Source organism: Moschus berezovskii, chromosome 12, assembly GCF_049115385.1.
Source record: "Moschus berezovskii isolate FMDL1 chromosome 12, NW_MosBer_1.0, whole genome shotgun sequence".
Classification (NCBI taxonomy): Eukaryota; Metazoa; Chordata; class Mammalia; order Artiodactyla; family Moschidae; genus Moschus; species Moschus berezovskii.
This window is the reverse complement of record NC_142471.1, coordinates 81,029,480-81,050,989: the sequence shown is the minus strand read 5'-3', so window position 1 is coordinate 81,050,989 and position 21,510 is coordinate 81,029,480. Positions and strand designations below refer to the sequence as shown.

Below are 21,510 nucleotides of genomic sequence, written 5' to 3'. Positions count from 1 at the left end.
CTTAGATTCTCATGCACCCTAACTATGCATCTTGCACTATGTGCAGTTTTCTCTAAAGCCACCTCGCAGCACCTGGCCCGTCACTGATAGGATTGCAAAGGAAGAAAAAGAAGAAAATTACTGGGGAAAAGGCACTTAAAAAAAAACCCTTTATAAAGGACTTCTCTGGTGGTGCAGTGGATAAGAATTCACCTGCCAATGCAGGGAACAGGGGTTTGATCCCTGGTCCTGAAGATCCCACATGCCACAGAGTAAATAAGTCCCCACGCCACAACTAGTGAGCCCATGTTCTGCAGCTACTGAAGTTCGCACACCTAGAGCCTGTGCTCCGCAACACGAGAAACCCACACACCGCAGAGAACAGACCCTGCTTTCTGCAACTAAAGAAAGCCTGAGCCTGAGCAAGGCAACAGCACAGTCAAAGACAAATATAAATTAATTTAGTTAAAAAATATATATAAAAACACAAACTAATGAAAAGAAATAGCCCTCCACTTAGCACATGTGAGTACATGGCTAGTAAGTTCAATCCGTCAAACTGGAAATTCTCAATGTTGTTCCAACTGGGAATTACTTAAACTTGTTTACATTAAAAAAAAACAAAAGGAGAATACCCTGAACATTAGTTTCCTCACTATCACTCTAGAGTTTTTTTTTTCCCTCTTTTGTATCGATCACTGCCTCTAGGCTGTTCACTAGCTACCTAGCATTTCAAAAAGATGACATAATCTTTAAAAAAGGGAAGACTGAGTTCATGACATATCTCTATAATGATCAAAGAGCAGAGCTGTTATACATTATAAAAACAAGTGAAAGAGATGCAAGTCAAATACATACAGCAACTCACCTATTTACAATTTTGTGGACTTCAGTTTTGCCATCGGTTTTGGGGTGGTCTGGAGTAGCAGGAGGCGAGGAACTAAGCCACTCTTGATTTGACAAAGTGTTATCTGGTGAAATGTCAGTAAATAAGGGATCTTCTTCCAGATCTCTAAGTTTAATTTAATGATGCATAAAAAAATTTTATTATATTTTCTAAACCAAAAGATTCTCTGCTATGTTCTCAGAAACCTTTACATAATTTTGCTAATAAAGGAATTAAGGAATAATGAATGCATTTATTTATATTGCACAGAGAAGTTAACATTTTTTACTAACATCAAACTCAAGGTTATATTGACTTTGTTAGGTTTAGTGAATAGATACTGCCGCTTGTGATTTGAAGGGACAATAATATCAGGACATCTAAATTTTATTTTTAAAAAACTTTTAAACTGTTAAAGTATTTTTTTAAAATACTTTAAGAGAATAAGGAGGAGAAGAGAAATTAAGAGGGGAGAAAATTATGACTTAATATGAAATGCTAAATTCAGAGCTGGATAGAAACTTACACTGCTCCTGCTATTAATCCATTCTCCACTACATCTTTATCTTCTGGGCACACAGGTTTATATTCGGTATAGTTTCTTTCTTCAAGATTTCTTAGGACCAAGTTGTAAAGAATGTGCTCATTGGGTTTTTGTAAAAGATGTTCAAACATTCTTAATGTCATTATGCTGATCTGAAACCCAAAATGATAAAAAGTAACTGAAAAATACTTAAAACTATTTTTCATGATTTCAATTTTCAAAATAAAAAGCCACATAAAATAAGGCTGTATTCAAAACATGACAAGTACATCAAGGTCAGTACGTCAAAGAACCTAAGTCCAATTCTAAATCCTTGTATAGCTCACCTCATCAGATATGTGATCACAGTGTTCAATTAACCTATGTCTTAAAGGATGTCTGCTAATTTCTGCCAGAGTTTCTGGTTCCCTCTGTTCTCCAAGGATGAAAAACACCATTTCTTGAAGCAAAATGTCAGAGGTTACTTGCCGAACAATGCGATGGAGCAGAGCAGTTGATGTCAGAATACCCATCTCAGAACTGCATAACAAACAGGTAATTAGGGGGCAAGAATAACAAGAACACAGTGATTTTTTTTTAAAAAAAGTAAAGAGGCCACTCATGGGCATCCCTGGTAGCTCAGACGTAAAGGATCTGCCTGCAATGGAGACATAGGTTCGATCCCTGGATTGGGAAGATCCCCTGTATTCTTGCCTGGGCAATCCCATGGACAGAGGAGCCTGGCAGGCTACAGCCCATGGGGTCACAAAGATTCAGACATGACCTAGCTACTAAACAACAATAAAGAGGCCACTCACGTTTGCATTAGCTGAGGTTCCATAACACCAATAAAAAATCTTTCATGAACAGCTTTGGCAAGAGCAACAGCAGCAGTCTAGAACATAGTATTAAGTATCATATTTTTTTAATGAGAAAGATTAATTTATAATACCAATAAATCAATTTGCACTTTCCATCTAATTTAACGTAGAAAAACAAACTTGCTTATTGCTTATCTCGTTGATGGCATATAAACCTAGATGAAATGTCAGCTACTGGTTCCTTTACATGTTATTTAAATTTCCAAGAATAAAGACAAATAGGATAAAAATATTATCCCAACCGCTTATTGTATTAACATCTCCCCAAAGAGGAGAAATGCAGGGAAGTCAATGTTACCTTGTAAAGGGTTGTGCTATACTACTTTAAGAAACATAAGGGCAGAACTTAACTGTGATTTATTCCAGAGCTGTAATACACACACACACACACACGCACAAACACATATATATACTTTTGGAGGGTTTGCTATTTCATTTTATTTATTTCACTAACTGTGCTATCTATCCTAAGACAATTAAGACATATTTATGAATATAGATTGAGTATTCAAATTCACTCAGTAGTTATTTATATTTTTAAGTTATCAATAAACAACAAAAGTATTCAAACCTTTTGTGCTTCCTTTATGAGTTGATCACAATAATCAAACCAGGAGAGAAATGAAATTAAGGCTCTTTTTCCGGGAAATGCTGAAGCATCTTCTTTATGACTATATGAGTCCAAGCTATAGGACACAGAAGAACATAGTTATTCAAAGGCATTAATCCAGTTCAGGGCATACGGGGAGATGAAGACCCGTGAATGAATACACGGGATGATATATTCAGGCGGGTGAGACTGGATGACAATCAGAAGAGGGATTTATACATGAAAGCCAAAGATAAAACTCTTAAAAGTTGTGAATAATTTTCACTCATTAAGTGGAGAATGGAGCTACAGCAGAAAAACCACTGAGATACCTCCTCATATTTCCACCATAAGTTTGACTGAGTAACAAGAACGGAAAGTTGGAAGTTCTCAGCCTCTAGGATGAAAGGAAAGGAACGTGAAGAAGGGATGGCAAAAGGAAACGCCTGGCCTGCTTCTCTTCCTGCCTTAAAATACCACCCAGTAGTGAAGTTAAGAAGTGGGTCTGGCCTACAGATGCTGACAGAATACAGAATGGAAACAAACAAGTAAAAACCAAAGAAGGTTAAAAATGCACAGAGAAAGAGCAACAGATCCTGATGTCAAAAATGTTAGGCTGCTTACAGGCGGTGGGGTTACGAGTAATTTTATTTATGCTGCTTTACACTTTTAATGGGCTTCCCTTGAGGCTCAGCTGGTAAAGAATCGCCTGCAATTCAGGAGACCCCGGTTCAATTCCTGGGTTGGGAAGATCCACTGGGGGAGGGATAGGCTACACACTCCAGTATTCTGGCCTGGAGAATTCCATAGTCGCAAAGAGTCGGGACACGACTGAGCTACTTTCACACTTTTAATTACTTATAAATGTTCTGCAGTAATCCTATTTTCATATGAGAATCAAGAGGGTAGCCCTAACGCTGGGGGAAACAGGTGAGAGTTGGGAGGTGAGGTTCCACACAAATTTTTTGGTTTTTTTAAAAAATAGATAAAGTTATCGATCTTAAGGTATTAACTGATCACTACAAGAGACAAAAGGGAAAGAACAACTTAACTATGTAACACCTAGACTGTTACCACGCCAATTCATTCCTGATAAAGTTTAAAGCAAGCCTCAAAACAACAATCTGGTTTAATGATGACTAGCAATGTTATATATTTCAAACATAGAGGTCTGTCACTGCAAAACGCAAACGGATTTAAAAGTGTGTGTTTAAGAGGTCACTTTCATAGGAAAACGCAAACAGCGGCTCTTACCCCCAGTTAACTGCTTCCACTGTTTCAATATCTAAGGGGTCCACTGACTGAGGTAGGGCCTTGTACAGGGAGGCAAGCCTGTCGGTGAGCAGTTCGCACAAGCACGTGCTCTGCGTGAGGCACTTGGCGGCGGCTGGCTCCGGCAAGCTCACCAACAGCATCAAGCCCTCGCAGGCTTTCACAGCTATTCGGCCATCCTGAGGGGAAAAACACACACCCTTATAGTGCTTGAATCTGACATGTATCAGGTTGTTTCTTAAACGGATTAACGTTTTAAGCCAAAATAAAAATAGAATTTTTTTTTCTATGCATTTAACAGCGATTATGTTAGGGGGGAAAAAAAGAAGATGACTCACAGGACTTCTAGTGAGATTTAACAAAGAATTCACTAGGTTGTAATCCTGGTTTGGACGAACAACTGTGGCCTCTGTCAATGCAGTGACACTGAGATTTTCCAAGCTTGTGGACAGGTCACCCATCTGATGAGAAGGCTCATCTTCTAAGTCTGTGTGCTCCGTTCCAGAAGCACCAGATGGTTCTTCTGGCTGACAGGACTGGCCTGTATCTGTTGACAAGGAATCCTGACCTTTTAATACATCTTCTGAAATTGCATTTGGGCCTCCTTGGGAAGCCAATGATTTAAACTTGTTCTGAAAAAGGAATACATGTTTTGTAAGATTCATAGAACAGAAATCATATTTTAATGTGTTTTTCTGTAATTAACACTCAATATCTGGCCACTGTCACAACACATAAAAGTGATATGACAAATGAAAATACCCAGACTTAAACAAACTGTGCTTTAGATGTCTTAAAATTACATAGGCATTTATCATAGTCTTCAGAACAGGATCTACAAAATGTTTTACACTGACTGTAAACAATGAACAATATTAATAATAACTATTTGACTGCTACTGAAAACAACTGATGTTAGTGAGGAAAAAATAAGATTCAGGAAGTTTCAGTTGCTGTTAATTGTTTTCGCATCATTGGCCTACTAAAAATAAATAGCCCAAATGCGGATTCTTCTAAAATTAGTTTCTAAGATGATTTTTCTAAGGCTTTTCCTTATACCTCTGCTCTGTGACATGAGTTTGAGTGTACTCCGGGAGTTGGTGATGGACAGGGAGGCCTGGCGTGCTGTAATTCATGGGGTCGCGGAGAGTTGGACACGACTGAGTGACTGAACTGAACTGAACTGTAAATATAACTCAATACCCTGAATTGTTAGTGTTTTTGAGGATAAAAATGAAGATTTGCTTGAAATATTGTGACCCCCTCCCCACATTGTACACAGCCAAACACAAAAAGAACCTAACTTGAAGCAAATCATTAGTTTCCAGGCAAAGGTTTCTTGCTTTCTATCTAAACGCAAGAGCAAAAAAATAAAATCACACACAATTTAGAATTCATCATAAATCAGCTTTTCTGCAGGACCTATCACAGTGCTTCATCAGAAAAGTGCATTAAATGCTGAATAAAGTCAAGGAGTACGTCAAGGCTGTATATTGTCACCCTGCTTATTTAACTTATATGCAGAGTACATCATGAGGAACGCTGGGCTAGAAGAAGCACAAGCTGGAATCAAGATTGCCGGGAGAAATATCAATAACCTCAGATATGCAGACGGAGAAGGCAATGGCAAGCCACTCCAGTACTCTTGCCTAGAAAATCCCATGGATGGAGGAGCCTGGTAGGCTGCAGTCTGTGGGGTCGCTAAGGGTCAGACACGACTGACTGACCTCACTTTCACTTTTCACTTTCACGCATTGGAGAAGGAAATGGCAACCCACTCCAGTGTTCTTGCCTGGAGAATCCCAGGGACGGGGGAGCCTGGTGGGCTTCCATCTATGGGGTCACACAGAGTCGGACATGACCGAAGTGACTTAGCAGCAGCAGCAGATATGCAGATGACACCACCCTTATGGCAAAAAGTGAAGAGGAACTCAAAAGCCTCTTAATGAAAGTGAAAGAGGAGAGTGAAAAGGCTGGCTTGAAGCTCAACATTCAGAAAACAAAGATCATGGCATCTGGTCCCATCACTTCATAGGAAATAGATGGAAAAACAGTGGAAACAGTATCAGACTTTATTTTTTGGGGCTCCAAAATCACTGCAGATGCTGATTGCAGCCATGAAATTAAAAGATGCTTACTCCTTGGAAGGAAAGTTATGACCAATCTTGATAGTATATTAAAAAGCAGAGACATTCCTTTGCCAACCAAGGTCCGTCTAGTCAAGGCTATGGTTTTTCCCGTGGTCATGTATGGATGTGAGAGTTGGACTGTGAAGAAAGCTGATCGCCGAAGAATTGATGCTTTTGAACTGTGGTGTTGGAGAAGACTCTTGAGAGTCCCTGGGACTGCAAGGAGGTCCAACCAGTCCATTCTAAAGGAGATCAATCCTGGGTGTTCATTGGAAGGACTGATGCTAAAGCTGAAACTCCAATACTTTGGCCACCTCATGCAACGAGTTGACTCACTGGAAAAGACTCTGATGCTGGGAAGGATTGGGGGCGGGAGGAGAAGGGGATGACAGAGAATGAGATGGCTGGATGGCATTGCCGACTCTGTGGACATGAGTGTGAGTGAACTCCGGGAGTTGGTGATGGACAGGGAAGCCTGGCGTGCTGTGATTCATGGGGTCGCGGAGAGTCGGACACGACTGAGTGACTGAACTGAACTGAACTGAAAGTCAAAGTTCCCCTTCCAAAATTACATGATATTATAAATCACTTTTATTGCTATTAAAAGTATAGTTTAGACCAATCTTACTGAGAAATTGAGCTCACAGCACATATATTAGAAGAAAACAATCCTATGGAACTAAATGAATATTCCAAACACCTTCCCAATTTCCTATGAAGTCAACTGCGTATCATAGTTTTTATGAATGTCAAATATTTTATTCCATCTAAAATGTTAATACTGTTGCTGGGAGTAGCATGTCAGATAAGAATGGCAAGAGGAAGAACAATCCAGGGGCCGCAAAGAGTAGGACATGACTAAGCAACTAACACTTCCACTTTCAGCACTCACTCCCTAAACTAGTGTTTCTCAGCTCAGGACTGCTGGCTCATGGTTTTCTGTGGGACTTGATAAACATGCAGAATGAAAATATCTGGAGGTGGAACCAAGGGATCTGCATTTAAAAAAGCTCTGCAAGCAAGCATGAATTCAAAGCCTTTGACAATCCCAATCTATCTGTCTGGGTCCCTTTCTTACCACATAGCCTAATTAAACTATGGGAACACACCACGGACCTTCACTCCTTTACTTGTGCTGCCCATTCTTATCTAAACATCTGTCTAGGCTCATTTCAAGGACAACCTCTTCCATGCTCCCTCCTAATGACCCAGGCAGATGCAATCTCTTCCTCCTGTGAAGGTTATGGGGCATGTACTCTGTATCTCTCTTATGATACTCGCCTTACTCTACATCAGATTACAGTATTTGAGCATTAGTCTTCCCTCATCACCAGACCACCAACTCCTTTACAGCAAAGAATGTTTCTAACTTATCTACCATCTGCACTTAACTCATAGCAAATGCATCTACTGGCTGATGTAAATGAAGAGAGAGATTAGATTTCAAGGGATATATGCTTGAGAAATGCAAAGTACTTCTATTACTAGTGAAAGTCACTCGGTTGTGCCTGACTCTTTGAACCCCATGACTACACAGTCCGTGGAATTCTCTAGGCCAGAATACTGGAGTGTGTAGCCTTTCTCTTCTCCAGGAGATCTTCCTAACCCAGGGACGGAACCCAGGTCTCCCGCAATGCAGGTGGATTCTTTACCAGCTGAACCACAAGGGAAGCTCTATTACTATCATGCTAGTAATAACGCTGTATGTCTCAAAAGATTCATTCATTCAGTAAGTGTTAATTAAACAGTTATTGTGCACTGTGCTAGATACCAGAGAGGCTATAGGGGCCCAAAGATTAATAAAATAGAATCCTTGTCCTCAAGGAGCTTATTGACCAGGAAGAGAAAATAAAATGCATATAAATGACTCTAATGCCAGGGAGACTGTAATAACTGACATTAAAAGCACTAAGATTAATATTAAAAGCATAGGAATAGTCCAGTCAGTTCAGAAAATGTAGTCACCTACCACCTCAGTCTTTGGAGAAGTAGGTGTTATAAAAATGCGGGATTACAGCAGACGTGCCTCTAATTCAGAAGGGTGGTTTTTATACTGAGGTCTACATGTAAACATTTCTCTGAAGACAGGCAACCATACATATGCCTGCAAATTTTCAGTTTCTGATCTATGGCTGTGTACTTCTGAAACAAGTATCAGAGATTCTGAGAAAATCTCCTTAAAGCTTAAGCTTGGAAAAAAAATATATTCATCTAAAGTAATTTAAGAAAAGTTAAGTAAAAACGAACTTTGAGAAGAAAAATCTCACACTGAGCCAAATCAAGATAATTGATATATCACAAGGCTATTACAGCCATTTTGAAGCAAATTTTCAAAATATATGTCACGAAAAACAGGTATTCATAGTCCTTAACACTAACCTAGAAATTTAATTCCACGCAATTTTGCAGCTTGGTAAGGTAGGTGCTTACCTACCTGCAGTAACAGTGCAGAATAACATCCTGAATTAGTTACTCAATAAAATGAAATAAAAAATGAACCCATCTATTAGCACAGCTAAAAGTTTTAAAAACAAAAAACAACAACAAAAAACTTGACAACACCCACTCTGACAAGGACACGGAACAACAGCTCTCATAAGTTGCCCCTGGGCTACAAAATGATAAACCCACTTGGAAAGAGTTTTGCAAATATACTCTCCAGAAAACCTACTCTTAGGTACTTCCCAAAGTGAAATGAAAATCTAAGTCCATACAAAAATCTGTGAATGTTTACGATGGCCTCATTCGTAACTGTCTCAAACTGGCCCATAAATCCCTCAACTGGTGAATGGCTAAACAACTGTGGTACATCCAACATAATACAATAGAATACTACTCAGTAGTATAAAGCAGTATCTGTTTGTGACCAAACTCACAGAAGACTCTCAAATGCATGGAAGTGAAATAAAGAAAAACCAGGCTCAAAAGCCTGACTATATTTTTATGACTTTCTGAAAAAGAGAAAACTTGGGATGAAAACAGATCAGTGATTGCTAGGGGCAGAGGTAGAAATAGGATGACCAGGAAGGGACATGAGGTAAGGTGATGGAGCTGCTGTGTATCTTGATTGTAGTGGTGGTTATAAAACTGTATGTGTCTGTCAAACTCACAGAACCAGAGAGACTGAGTTGTACTGTGTATAACACACATCAATCTAAAAAAACAAGAGATTAAAAAAAACTTTTTTTTAAAACTAAAAATCCCTAACATTTTCCCTAATTTATTTCTAAATGACTACTGCTAAAAAAAGTAAATGAAAACAGGAAAAATAGAAGAGTTATTTTCTAATTTAAAACTGGAAATAAAATCCAAATATTAACTGATTTAAGTAAACCACAATTTGGTGACTATGGCTAGGAAGAGACAGTACCAATTAGCAGAGCAATCTCAATGCTACACCAGGGTGGGGAGGTGACTCGTGATGCTTCGCATCTTGTCCAAATCTGCACACACCGTTCTTACCCTAGGTCAGGTTACCCACACACCACGCTTGAGCAAGCCTGGCTGAAAATATGATAGCTTAAAAATTCCCGTGACTTCCCTCTTCCAGATTTGCCCTTCGAGCTGTGCTCCTAAGCAGTAGCTTTGTATTTGTCCAGCCCCTGTTCTGCTCCCTGCATGTGGTTCAGTCACATTCTTTGAGAGTAGTTTTTCTCAGGAGATTTCAGGTTAAAATAAAACAGTGCTCTTAAATGAAAATAATTTTGGGGAAGTAAAACAGGCTATCTGTTACTCACAAAATGTAATTCCTTCTAATATTATTTAGAGAATTCAATCCTCATGATAATTTTAATATACACATACTTTGAAGGTTGACAAGAAGTAAACTATACCTCCAGGAAAAAATTAACCAAATAGGGATCTTGTTTCAGCTTTGCACACACAATGCAGAGAAACTGAATTTCTTCATTTTCTGTTGGCGTTGCAAGGACTTCACCACACAGTCGAATTAACTTCTGTCAAAAAATTTAAAACAAAATTTTAAACTTAGGCTATTTTTTAAAATAAACATCTAAACAGCCATTCATTCACCTTCAGGATATTTAAACTTTTCAAATAATGCAAATATATTGCATTTTTCATAAAGAACACTATTTGCAATCACCTATATCAAACCCCTCCCATGGCTCAGACAGTAAAGCATCTATCTACAATGCGGGAAACCTGGGTTCGATCCCTGGGTTGGGAAGATCCCCTGGAGAAGGAAATGGCAATCCACTCCAGTACTATTGCCTGGAAAATCCCATGGACAGAGGAGCCTAGTAGGCTACAGTCCATGGGGTCGCAAAGAGTCGGACACGACTGAGCGACTTCACTTTACTTTATATCAAAATAAATCTGCTAGTAATAAGTTTTTCAAATATGTTACTATTAAAAATTAGTGAGGTATTTAATAAACTTCTTGAGATATCATGAAAGTAAGTAAATGGTAAAATTAATGTATAAAATTTTAAGAGAGAAATGTAGAGACATGAAGTGCATTTAATACAAGGTCATGCATCAAGAAAGCTCAAGTATCAACATTTGCTACTTTGCATGTTATTTTTACTCTTAGAAAAATCATATAAAATTATTTCTATGCAAAAAGCAGCGAACCAAATAGTTTTATGTAAAGGGAACAAACTACCTGCACTGGCCTGTGCACATTGATGTGTGGAAGCAGTGGCTGCCGGATTTTCCCCAAAAGTTTGGTATAGAACACCAAAACTTGTTGTTTCATTCCTGGAGGACACTGGGTACAGGAAAAAACAAAAAACAAACAAGAAAAAAAACAGACAATGAAAACTTATTTACTCAAAAGCTTGAAAAAAATCAGAGACAATGTATGTGAATATATTCCACCTTCAAAAATCAATGCTATTAGACAGTTAATGACTTTGTCTAAATAAAATTCTCAATCAAATTATTACTGACTGGTACTCTATAAATAAAATTTATAAGAGTGTGTGAGACCACAGGCTGATGTAATCACAAGCAGCATGGTGATAATGTACCACGGAGATTGGAGTTTGGTGCAGGTAGTGTCAAGCTGTTACTATTCTAAATGCTAGGGTAAAAGGAAACTCCCTGGCCCAGGCAAGGGCAGGATCTTATCACTTACATTTACGACAAGTAATCAATAACCTTTCGTCATATATATGGAGGAGTAAATAAGGTCTAACACATGTGTGTAAATAAAGGAATCCTATGTATAAATGGCTGTGATTTATTCTAACAATGCTATTTTAAATTAGTCGCAAAATTATTTACATTATGATTATTATAGGCAAAGAATATTTAATAAATAAGTTTTGATAACATGCTAATTGTTTTAAATATTTGCTGAAAAGAAGATAAACCTGATGATTACACATGCTGTAAATTAAGAGAGTATGAGTTAGCAAGGTTATACGTTCTAAAATTAACCTGCTTATATTGACTCAGATTTAAATAGTCACAAAATATTTCCAAAACATCACCATAGACACCTTATATGGAAACAGCATAACAGCATAAGCTATAATCTTAAGCACAATAGTATGTGAAGATAGTAAATTACATTATTCAGATAAAACACAATATTTATAATCACCAATATCAAAATAAATTTCCCAGTAGTATAATTACTAACATTTGCTCAGAAATTGATTAATATTTGTTCAATATAATGTTGTATAATCTCTCTCTACAAAGGACAGGAAAAAGGAGGGAAGAAGGGAACGAACTGGAAGATACTAGTGAGTAGATATTTAGCTAGAAAATATAAACTGAATGAATCTAACCTAAAAATGAACTGGAGAATTACAGACTTAATTAAAAGGAAATCGTCTTCAATATGACTTCATAATTCTATCTGGTGTTTAAACATCTGTTTGAGGCTTTTTTAGTTTGATTTTCACATATATTACAGAAATTCACAGAACAGAAGCACCAATTTTTAGGGCTGGGGGAGGCCCCTTGGTGATCACCTCTTTGTTTTTGAAGAGGAGGAAGAGTCATCGAAGAGCTTACTTGAACTGATTCCGCTCATCAGAAGTGTTAATGTCAGAATGATCAGTGATATTTTCTTTCAGGATTATAAAAAATAATTTTTACAACCCAATATTCAATGGGATCCTTCTCATTTCCTTTGATTCTGAGCATTTGCACTTGAGTAGATTTTTATAAATGTTTACACTGTAATTCTAAGCAGCCTAAGTACCAGTTGTCTAGAGGATTTGGGGGCTTTGCTATCTCTATGGAAAATCATACTCATACAGGCCATACAATTTTCTTTTTTTTTTTCATGTACTGACTTGAATCCTTCCATGTTTAATATATACCTCTACAGTTAAATTTAGTGCTTGGCAGCTTCTTTAGACATGAAAACATATATTACACGTACTTGCCTAAGAACATCATGTGGATTAGGAACTTACATCAGCTTTCCCTAAGGTATATAATGTTTCCAAGATCTTGTGATGAAGTAAATATTCCATACATGGCCCCGTCTCTCCAAATTCCCGTTCATTTTCTTCTTGTACTAAGATAACTAACATCTGTTCCAGATGAGATGGAATATTTGTATCTGTCACCGGAGCTTTATCATCTAAACAATAAAGACATTCATCAAATATTCAAACATTTTTAAACTGTACATTTGCACCTAAAATACTCTTGCATTTCCCTGTTTCTATTCAGAGAAAAATCTGAATTGTTCACACTTAGGTAAGGTTTATATCTTATTCAAACACAATCTATATTCTGAAAGATATTCTAAAGTTAATACTCACGCATAATAATTCAGAAAAGGAACCATTTATGGGGTATGGAAATGGAAACATGATCAGAAAAAAATACAAATAACATCAGAACTTTGTATGCATTTATAATTTTAAAAATATTATTGCAATTAGCCAGTTCAGAAAATCTAAACTTTCAGTTCAGTTCAGTCGCTCAGTTGTGTCCAACTCTGCGACCCCATAGACTGCAGCATGCCAGGCCTCCCTTTCCATCACCAACTCCCAGACTTTACCCAAACTCATGTCCATTGAGTCAGTGATGCCATCCAACCATCTCATCCTCTGCCGTCCCCTTCTCCTCCTGCCCCCAATCCCTCCCAGCATCAGAGTCTTTTCCAGTGAGTCAGCTCTTTGCATGAGGTGGCCAAAGTACTGGAGTTTCAGCTTTAGCATCAGTCCTTCCAATGAACACCCACAACTGATCTCCTTTAGAATGGACTGGTTGGATCTCCTTGCAGTCCAAGGGACTCTCAAGAGTCTTCTCCAACACCACAGTTCAAAAGCATCAATTCTTCGGCGATCAGCCTTCTTCACAGTCCAACTCTCACATCCATACATGACCACGGGAAAAACCATTGCCTTGACTAGACGGACCTTGGTTGGCAAAGTAATGTCTCTGCTTTTTAATATGCTATCTATGTTGGTCATAACTTTCCATCCAAGGAGTAAGTCTCTTTTAATTTCATGGCTGCAATCAGCATCTGCAGTGATTCTGGAGCCCAAAAAAATAAAGTCTGACACTGTTTCCCCATCTATTTGCCATGAAGTGATGGGAACAGATGCCATGATCTTAGTTTTCTGAACGTTGAGCTTCAAGCCAACTTTTTCACTTTTCCTCTTTCACTTTCATCAAGAAGTTCTTTAGTTCTTCTTCGCTTTCTGCCATAAGGGTGGTGTCATCTGCATATCTGAGGTTATTGATATTTCTCCCAGCAATCTTGATTCCAGCTTGTGCTTCATCCAACCCAGCGTTTCTCATGATGTACTATGCATATAAGTTAAATAAGTAGGGTGACAATATACAGCCTTGACGTACTCCTTTTCCTATTTGGAACCAGTCTGTTGTTCCATGTTCAGTTCTAAATGTTGCTTCCTGACCTGAATACAGGTTTTCAAGAGGCAGGTCAGGTGCTCTGGTATTCCCATCTCTTTAAGAATTTTCCAGTTTGTTGTGATCTACACAGTCAAAGGCTTTGGCATAGTCAATAAAGCAAAAATAGATGTTTTTCTAAAACTCTCTTGCTTTTTGATGATCCAGCAGATGTTGGCAATTTGATCTCTGGTTCCTCTGCCTTTTCTAAAATCAGCTTGAACATCTGGAAGTTCACGGTTCACGTATTGCTGAAGCCTGGCTTGGAGAATTTTGAGTATTACTTTACTAGCGTGTGAGATGAGTGCAACTGTGAGGTAGTTTGAGCATTCTTTGGCATTGCCTTTCTTTGGGATTGGAATGAAAACTGACCTTTACCAGTCCTGTGAGTAAAAATGCTGAGTTTTCCAAATTTGGGGCCATATTAAGTGCAGCACTTTCACAGCATCATCTTTCAGGATTTGAAACAGCTCAACTGGAATTCCATCACCTCCACAAGCTTTGTTCTTAGTGATGCTTTTTAAGGCCCATCTGACTTCACAATCCAGGATGTCTGGCTCTAGGTGAGTGATCACACCATCGTGATCATCTGGGTGGTGAAGATCTTTTTTGTATAGTACTGTGTATTCTTGCCATCTCTAAACTTTAGGTCCTTTTATATAAAAATAGGTTGGCCTTGAACGTTAAGCTGAATAAGATAGGACAGGCCTGGTTTTAATCACTATTACCGTGCTTTGCGGGCTTCCCAGGGGGCACTAGTGGTAAAGAACCTCCTGCCAATGCAGGAGACTTAAGAGACATGGGTTTGATCTCTGGGTCAGTAAGAGCCCCTGGAGAAGGGCCTGGCAATCTACTCCAATTGTCTTGCCTGGAGAATCCCATGGACAGAGGAGCCTGGTGGGCTATAGTCAACAGAGCTGCAAAGAGTCAGATACAACTGAAGTGACTTAACACGAACATTGCTTTGTAACACTGGGAAGTCAGGACTGGAACTGCCCCCAATTCATCTCCAGATCTGAAAACATGAAGAGCCCAAAGAAAGACCCTCTACTGAAAATTTCTGACATCTACTCTCATCAGCAGATATCTAGTCCCAAAGTAAAAGCTGCTTCTCAGGAAAATTCTTATAAAATACTGACTTTTTTTAAAGTAAAAATTCATGAATACTTTTAATGTAGTAAAAACACACGGTTTACCAATGTAAATTTATTATAAAAGGGTTAAATTACTCTTATAAAATGTGAAGTGTTATAAAATGTTTAAATATAAAGTGTATTTTTTTATGTCTCTATTGTTCTTTACTTAGTACTGCTATAGTTTGTGCAATACAATCCTGGTATGCTATGTATCTGATGATACAAAGCTTTGTCTGTACACTTTCACATGTATGTATATTTATACACAGAGACTAAACCATGATACTAAAGCCTTATGGAGAAAACAAGGGAAAGAGAAGTTTCCCAGAAGGACATATCAAATTTAATTGAGTATGGGATAGTTATTAAGAGCATGAGACCTGGACTTGGACAACCTGGATTCAAGTCTTGGCTCTGTTGCTTTTAGCTGGGTGACCTGGGCAAACTATTTAAGCCTCAGTTCCAACATCTGTAAAATGGAGCTAATCAACACCAGTAAGTGCTACTGTATGATTTCAGTGAAATAATGTGTGTGAAGCCCAGTGCCTTATGACACCGTAAGAATTCAAGGAATGTTAACATTAAGTTAACTTGATTTTCACTTCATTTTCTCACTTCATTTTCAATTCATTTTCTTCTAAAATGAGTTCTGTTCTGTTCTGTTCCGTCGCTCAGTCGTGTCCGACTCTTTGCGACCCCATGGACTGTAGCCTACCTATATAAAAAAGGTTTTATATAAACGTTCCAAGAAAGAATGAATATTTAAGCACAGTTTGATTACACGTATTTATGGAGAAAAACAGTCAAAAAGACCTTTTTTTAAAAAAAAAAAAATGAACTATAAGTTCAACTTGACAGGATTAAAATCCGAGCTCTCTAGAAGATCTAGTTTCTGCTGTCCATTCTCACCATCCCAAACCATGTTTAGACCCCAGTGCCTTTGCATAAGCTATTCCTATTCACTATGCCTTTGCCTACCTTATCTACCTCAAAACTTAATGCTCATCCTTTCAAGCCCAGGGTCAGACACCACCTCCTAGTTTTCTCCCTTCTTCCTTTTCTCTCTGTGCCTGACCCATTTTTTGTCCCATACTTTACTGTAACATATACACTTGCTTTTGCTACGAGATTGCAAAAAAAAATAAAAAATCATTTAAAGCAAGAACTTACAGGTCTTCCTTTAAAGCATTTCCTTAAGACTATGGAGGGGTAAAATACTCACAAGGGCTAAGAATAGTCATTTTTTGAAAAGATTTCTCCTGTCAAAAAACTTTTCTATAGATCTGCCATCTAAACATCCAAATTAAGGTCAAAATTACACTTTACACTTAAAGGTGTATATATAGATAGTTTGATTATCACTTATTACATAAAAATGAGGAATTTCTTACTTTTAAAGAATTATCTATGACCCCACCAGCTTGCCAAATCAACTTTTTTTCCTTCATGTATTCTTTCAGTTAAAAAAATATGTGTTCAATCTGCACATCCACTAGCGTTTACCTCTATATTCCTTAAGGGAGCCCATAGGGCTATGGAGCAAGACTACTACTCTATTTCCTATTTCAGAGGTTGCCAAACTTCAGCTCATGGAACAAACCCAGGCTTGCCATCTGCTTTAATAAAGTTGTACTGGAACAAAGGAATGCTCTTCTTTTAATGTACTGTGGAAGGTTGCTTTTGCACTGTAACAACAGAATTGAATAGGTGCAACAGAGACTGCATGGCCTACAAAGCCTAAGATATTTACTGTCTGACCCTTTACACAAAAATTTTGCCAAATTTTGACGTAATTTATTCACATTTCCCCATATTCGCTCTTCAGCCTATTCACTAAGAAAGACCGAAGCACAAAGAAGATGACCTCCAAAGACGCCCGCACCATGTCCACTCCTTTCCTGCACTGACACCCACATGTTTTTCTTTCTGTCTTAATTTTATGGATGAGCTGTCCACAAGCCTATGAAGGCTAAGCCTTCGCTACTGCTGCTGCTGCCACTAAGTCACTTCAGTCGTGTCCGACTCTGTGCGACCCCACAGACGGCAGCCCACCAGGCTCCCCCGTCCCTGGGACTCTCCAGGCAAGAACACTGGAGTGGGTTGCCATTTCCTTCTCCAATGTGTGAAAGTGAAAAGTGAAAGGATCCCATAACCCACTTGCCAACTTAAGGATATGGCTCAGAAATCATCTCCTATGACTCTCGTGCCCACCTTTCCTTCTCTACTAGCTCATTCTCACCAAAGTACAAATGGCAGTACCTTCCATCTTAAAAAAAAAATTAACCGCCCGCCACGCCCCGCAAGGCCACTTCTCCCTGTGGCTGTTGATCTGTCTCTCAGCTCTCCTTTCCACTAACACTCCTCGAGAGAGCAGTCTTCACACACTATCCAAATATGTTCTCTGTCCATTGTCTCTTACACTTCCTCCAATCAGGTCTTCTCTCTCTTTCTTGCTTATTAAAAGGGCTCTTATCAAGACCACTCATGGCTGAATCCAATGATCCATTCCTAGCCTTCATCGACTTGACATCATTAGACACTCTGATCCTTCTCTCGGCTGCCAGCTTCAAGGACACCCTTCTCTCTTGGCAGTCTGGTGCATCACTAGCAAAAGCAAAATCTCCTTTGTTTGCTATCATTCTCATTTTCCCAATCTCTAAACACTGAGTATGAGGGCTCAGTTCCTGAATACTTTTTTTCTTCCATCTGTCGGTAGCTATCCCTGGGTAATCTCCACCAGGCTCATGGCTTTAAATGCCACTTACACGCTGATGACTCTCAATTCCATGTCCAGTTTATGGCTCCACCCTAAATCCCAGATCCCTCTTTCTTACTGTCTGCTTGACAATATCCAGCTGCACATATAATGGGTGTCTCAAATTAAACAAGTCCAAAATGCTCTCACAAACCTGCTCCTCCTGGCATCTCCTCATCCCATTCTCAGTGAGTGCTCCTTCTATCATTCCAACTGCCTAAGCCCCACATTTGGAGTTATCCTTGATTCTTATTCTTTCATACCCAATATTCAATCCATCAACAGCTTTCTTCAAAATATACCCAGAGTACAATCACTTCTCACCATGTCCACCCTGGTGTGAGCCACCGACATTGCTCAGATCATTGCAACAGTCCCCTAACTGTTCTACCAACTTCACCTCTGCACACTTGCAATCTAAGTTTCTTGCAGAAGCCAAAGCGATCTCTTTAAAGCCGATTATGTTACACCTCTGCTCAAAACCCTTTAAAGGCTCCCCATCTTAGAGGAAAAGCCAAAGCCCTCGCAATGGCTTAGAGGGCCTTGGGTGAACCTGCGCCCCCCCGCCTCCCCCCCCTGTTGATGTCATCTCCTCCCATTTCTCTCTGTTCATTTTGCTCCAGCCACACTTCCTGTGGTTCCGGGTGCATGCCAAGTGCTGCACCCTGCAGCCTCAGGGTTTGCGCACTGTGTGCTCTCCTGGATCTTTTCCCTAGACACCTCCAGGCTTGCTTCCTCCTTCCTTCAGATTGGGCTCAGAAGTCACCTGGGGTAACGAGGATTTCTCTGATCTTAAAGAGCGTCTGTCTTCCATGGCTCTGTTATCACTCCCCATACACTTCCATCCCTTTCAGCCTGCTTCATTTCCTCCTTGGCACTTATCATCCGACACACTATGTGAACTTGTCTATTGTTTGCTTCCTCCTAATCAATATATCTTGGAGAAGGGAATGGCAACCCACTCCAGTATTCTTGTCGGAGAATCCCATGGACAGAGGAGCCTGGCAAGCTACAGTCTATGGTGTCGCAAGAGTCGGACATGACAGAGTGATTAATACAATTAATATATCTGGGCTTCTTGAGTGGCTCACTGGTAAAGAGTCAGCCTGCCAATGCAGGAGACACAGGGTTCCATCCATGGGACGGGAAGACTCCCCTGGAGAAGGAAATGGCAACCCACTCCAGTATCCTTACCTGGAAAATTTCCTGGACAATGGAGCCTGGCAGGCTATAGTCCATGGAGTTGCAAAGAGTCAAACACAATTTAGCAATTAAACAGCAACCATCAATATACAAGCTCTTTTAGGACAGATATTTTTGTCTATTTGAGTGGCATACCACCCAGTGTCCAGAACAACACTTACACATAGTAGGTGTTCAACAGCTGTATTTTTGAATGAGAGAAATTAAAACAAATTGCTTATAAGTTTCATACAAAATAACTTTGAAGAGTAGATTGCATTTTAATATTTCATGAATTTTCTGTTTAATTAATATCAGCATGGTTTCTTACCTGAAGTCTCTATATAGTAATGGGTAATTGCCTTCCAGTGGTAAACAAAATCTTCTTGTAAAGGAAGAGAAGGTGCAAGCTACACAAACACAAACACAAACAAAAAGACCACAACAATTAAGAAAATGGCACTAAAAGTTTCGTATTAAATATAAATGTATTTTTCTACTAATAATGCAAAAACAGCGTATTAAAAAGGAATGAGCTTTAATTTGATTCTGTATGTCAAATATCAAGGAGAAACAAAAACAATGTCAAATACAAGAAAGTAAAGTAATTTATTAAGAAAGAGGAAAAACATATGTATCAGTGTTATTAGTAATTATAGTATTGGGTTTTTTTCTCCTTCCCTGAAAGTAGTTACTATACATGACTTCAAAAGTAACGGAGTCAAATGAAAACACACAATATTCTACTACTAAAGTATCAGTAAAATGAAATTATTGATAACCAGGGATCTTTGTACCTAGGACTTTGAAATGCAAAACAGTAAAATGCTGCTATGTAACTAGTTACACATCACCACTACTAAAATATATACCAAAGTCAACCCTGCAATCAGATTAAAACTGTTCTCTATTTTTAATGATATACAGAAGTAAATCTTTTCTTTTTAAGCCTAGATTAGGCAGTGCATATTTTTAGCAAAATGACCACATGAACAAAACACTACCAATTTAAATTCCACAAAGTCAAAAATGTCTCATATTTTGATTGTGAAATTTACTTCAGAAGTTTTAAGGCCAAAATTATATCCCTTCAACCATCTCATTGCAAACTTACAAGTATTTTAAATGGGTATTAAATGGATAGAAAAAGATTTGGATGCACCTTTACAATATTTTCTTTTCTTTAAAATGAGTGACAGAGAGAGAATGCTCTCCCAATCCTAGCATTGTCAATAAATTTTCATCAGAAAGTACAGCTGACCCAGTTTTCGTAATAGCAAATACGTTTCCATTTTGGGAACCTCAACTATGGCAGGGTAATCTTCCATTTTCACAGATTCATCTAAACAGGTGACCTAAGAGGTCATGTTACTTCTGAACTTCTACTTGTTCCATTTTGATTAGTTCTCCTGTAAAGACCTCAAAGTTCAAAACCTTTCAAAACAATTTCCAAACTACTGAGTAAATTATAAACATTAGTCATGATATCCTAAGTGTTTCAATCCAGAAGATGAAACGTAATCAGGAAACAAATGGACCTAAAAATTTTTCTGCAATCATCAACATCTTTCTGCCAGCTTTTTCACATGTGCCTATTCACACCACTTTGAATAGTACTGCATTAAGCAAATGTAAATATTCATCTCATTTCCAAATAGAAGGCTATGAAAAATTTTAAAGACTTTAAGATCCTTAACAATGGAGTTAAAAATCTTTGGGGTTACTATACTTCAGGAACATGGAGAGAGAAAACTCGTGGGATACTGAGAAAAAAATTAGAGAAATAAGAAATAATTAATTTGGGAAAATAATCTTCCTGAAACTTTTAGATTAAAAAGTCAGTTTTAATCAGCTACTCATTTTTAGAATCTGCCTCAAAATATATAGAATTTCTCTTGTGTTACAGACCTTTTAACACACTAGCTTTATGCAGTATTAACAAGTGTTATTAATCAATTAATTCTGTATTAACAATTGGGACAAACCCAGATGAAATTTGGTGTTTCAAAAAATGCACTGAATTTCTTAAGTGTAAATATTATGCTTTGTTTAATTTTTCCAAGGGAATTTCCAGGATATATCACTTTCCCGGAGAAATCTGGCCAGACTTCCTGCCGAGGCACAGTCCTTTCCACACATGCTTGTGGCACCCTCTCCCTGACTGACGGCTCCTTCTCTCCCAGCCCTGAGCCCGTGTTGGTGACTGTTGAGTTATCCATCTCCTCCACTAGATTGTGAACTCAATGAGTTTACAAAGATTATATCATCTCGTTCATCACCGAACCCCCAGTTTCCAAGCCAATGATGGCACGTAGTAAGCACTGAGT

General features: G+C 38.5%; 1 protein-coding gene across 2 annotated transcripts in view; it reads right to left on the bottom strand.

Moving 5' to 3' along the window:
* The window catches only part of FHIP2A (FHF complex subunit HOOK interacting protein 2A), a 40,892-nt gene that overhangs the window by 14,477 nt on the left and 4,905 nt on the right, over nt 1-21,510 (bottom strand). For both annotated transcript variants that reach the window (XM_055424576.2, XM_055424577.2), the window contains exons 2-12: nt 19,515-19,593; nt 12,658-12,827; nt 10,887-10,991; nt 10,093-10,215; nt 4,469-4,762; nt 4,113-4,309; nt 2,841-2,955; nt 2,207-2,283; nt 1,736-1,928; nt 1,392-1,561; nt 848-991 (exon numbers count right to left, since the gene is read on the bottom strand). In XM_055424576.2, the coding sequence (XP_055280551.1) occupies nt 848-991; nt 1,392-1,561; nt 1,736-1,928; nt 2,207-2,283; nt 2,841-2,955; nt 4,113-4,309; nt 4,469-4,762; nt 10,093-10,215; nt 10,887-10,991; nt 12,658-12,827; nt 19,515-19,593 (1,667 nt within the window). The remainder of the gene's footprint in view (nt 1-847; nt 992-1,391; nt 1,562-1,735; nt 1,929-2,206; nt 2,284-2,840; nt 2,956-4,112; nt 4,310-4,468; nt 4,763-10,092; nt 10,216-10,886; nt 10,992-12,657; nt 12,828-19,514; nt 19,594-21,510) is intronic.